The 1,197-nt window shown below is 49.5% G+C and overlaps 1 protein-coding gene across 1 annotated transcript; it reads right to left on the bottom strand.

The window, feature by feature from the left end:
- Nucleotides 1–257: 257 nt before the first annotated feature.
- On the bottom strand, nt 258–879 carry LOC119523739 (A-kinase-interacting protein 1-like). The gene is given in 2 exon segments (XM_037822557.1): nt 258–486; nt 488–879. Coding segments are annotated over 2 exon segments (621 nt in total).
- Between the last annotated feature and the right edge of the window lie 318 nt (nt 880–1,197).

Raw genomic sequence — 1,197 nt, 5'->3', positions numbered from 1 at the left:
CAGACAGTATCATTACATTATTTCAGTCGAAAGGAGACCTGGGGGTGGGGGGAAGGGTGGCGATGACAACTTCTACACTTTACACTCTCAAGTTAAAATAGGCACTGAGAGAGACCATCTCGAATTCCGGGAAAGCTGAACCTCTATCGTCAGTACTAAAAGCAGAATTAATGTGCAAATGTTGAGAGAATCATATGAAGACTTATCTCCTGGCTACTTAAAAAAAAGGTGATGTGAGGTCCAGGTGAAGGTCAACATCATACAGGGAGGACCAAGTCCACGCTCTGTCCTGAGTCAACTGCTACCACATGAGTCTTCTTGGTTAAGTCATTTGAATCCACAGTGACAGAATAGGTGCCTGGATATACTTCTATGTAGAGGTCCTTAGAGATATTCTCAGCAGGCTGGGATGCCTCTAGGTCACACTCTGATGCTTGATAGATGCCTCCAAGACCAAGGGATGTGTCTTTTCTCTGACCATTCCCTTTCTGAGCACAAGTGCAGCTCTGACTTCCCTCTGTGGTAACGATAAACATGGGTTGCCCCTCCTCCTTCTGGCACAGATGAATAATATTTCCCACACTGACTTGAAGTATAGTCTATGAATTCAGCCATTGTCCCGAAGGAACCATTGAGGGTTGGGTGTCTTTCTTCTCTCTCTCCTGGGAAAAGGCGCTGCGGACTGGTTGCTGGCTGTCTTTCCTGGTCAGGCCTCTCCGGGGCAAGGACCCCCATGCTGCCTTTGGGGAGCTCCAGCGAGTGCCAGTCCACTGCCCTCCTCTTGGCCTGCTCCAGCACTTCCTGACCCAGCCTAGCTGAGCGCTGCAGAGTAAGTCGGTTCACCCCATTCAGCGCCGTGGCCGCCAGATAGTTCTCCATGTTTCCCTGGGCCTCCTTCCTTGCCTCTTGATTCAGAAGCATAAGAAGCCCAAAGTGGCCAGGTGGCAGTCTTAACTTCAAGTTCAGTGGAATTGTTGTGTCTCCTGGTGGGAGTACTCCTCCTTTTGGAACTAAGACTTGTAGACCAGCAGAGCTTAAACTTGCAGGGACAGGAAGCAAAAATTTCCCTAGTGGATCACTAGGAGTGATAGTGAGTGGTGCCACTCCTGTTTCCACCCCTTGATTCCTGGACCTGTGAATGGTGGCTATGGGAGAAACAGCACCATAGAGTGGATGCTGGTTCAGAGCATACACAGT

Source organism: Choloepus didactylus, chromosome X, assembly GCF_015220235.1.
Source record: "Choloepus didactylus isolate mChoDid1 chromosome X, mChoDid1.pri, whole genome shotgun sequence".
In the NCBI taxonomy this organism is placed as follows: domain Eukaryota; kingdom Metazoa; phylum Chordata; class Mammalia; order Pilosa; family Megalonychidae; genus Choloepus; species Choloepus didactylus.
Note: the sequence above shows the minus strand (reverse complement) of the source record. Positions and strands in the feature narration are given on the sequence as shown.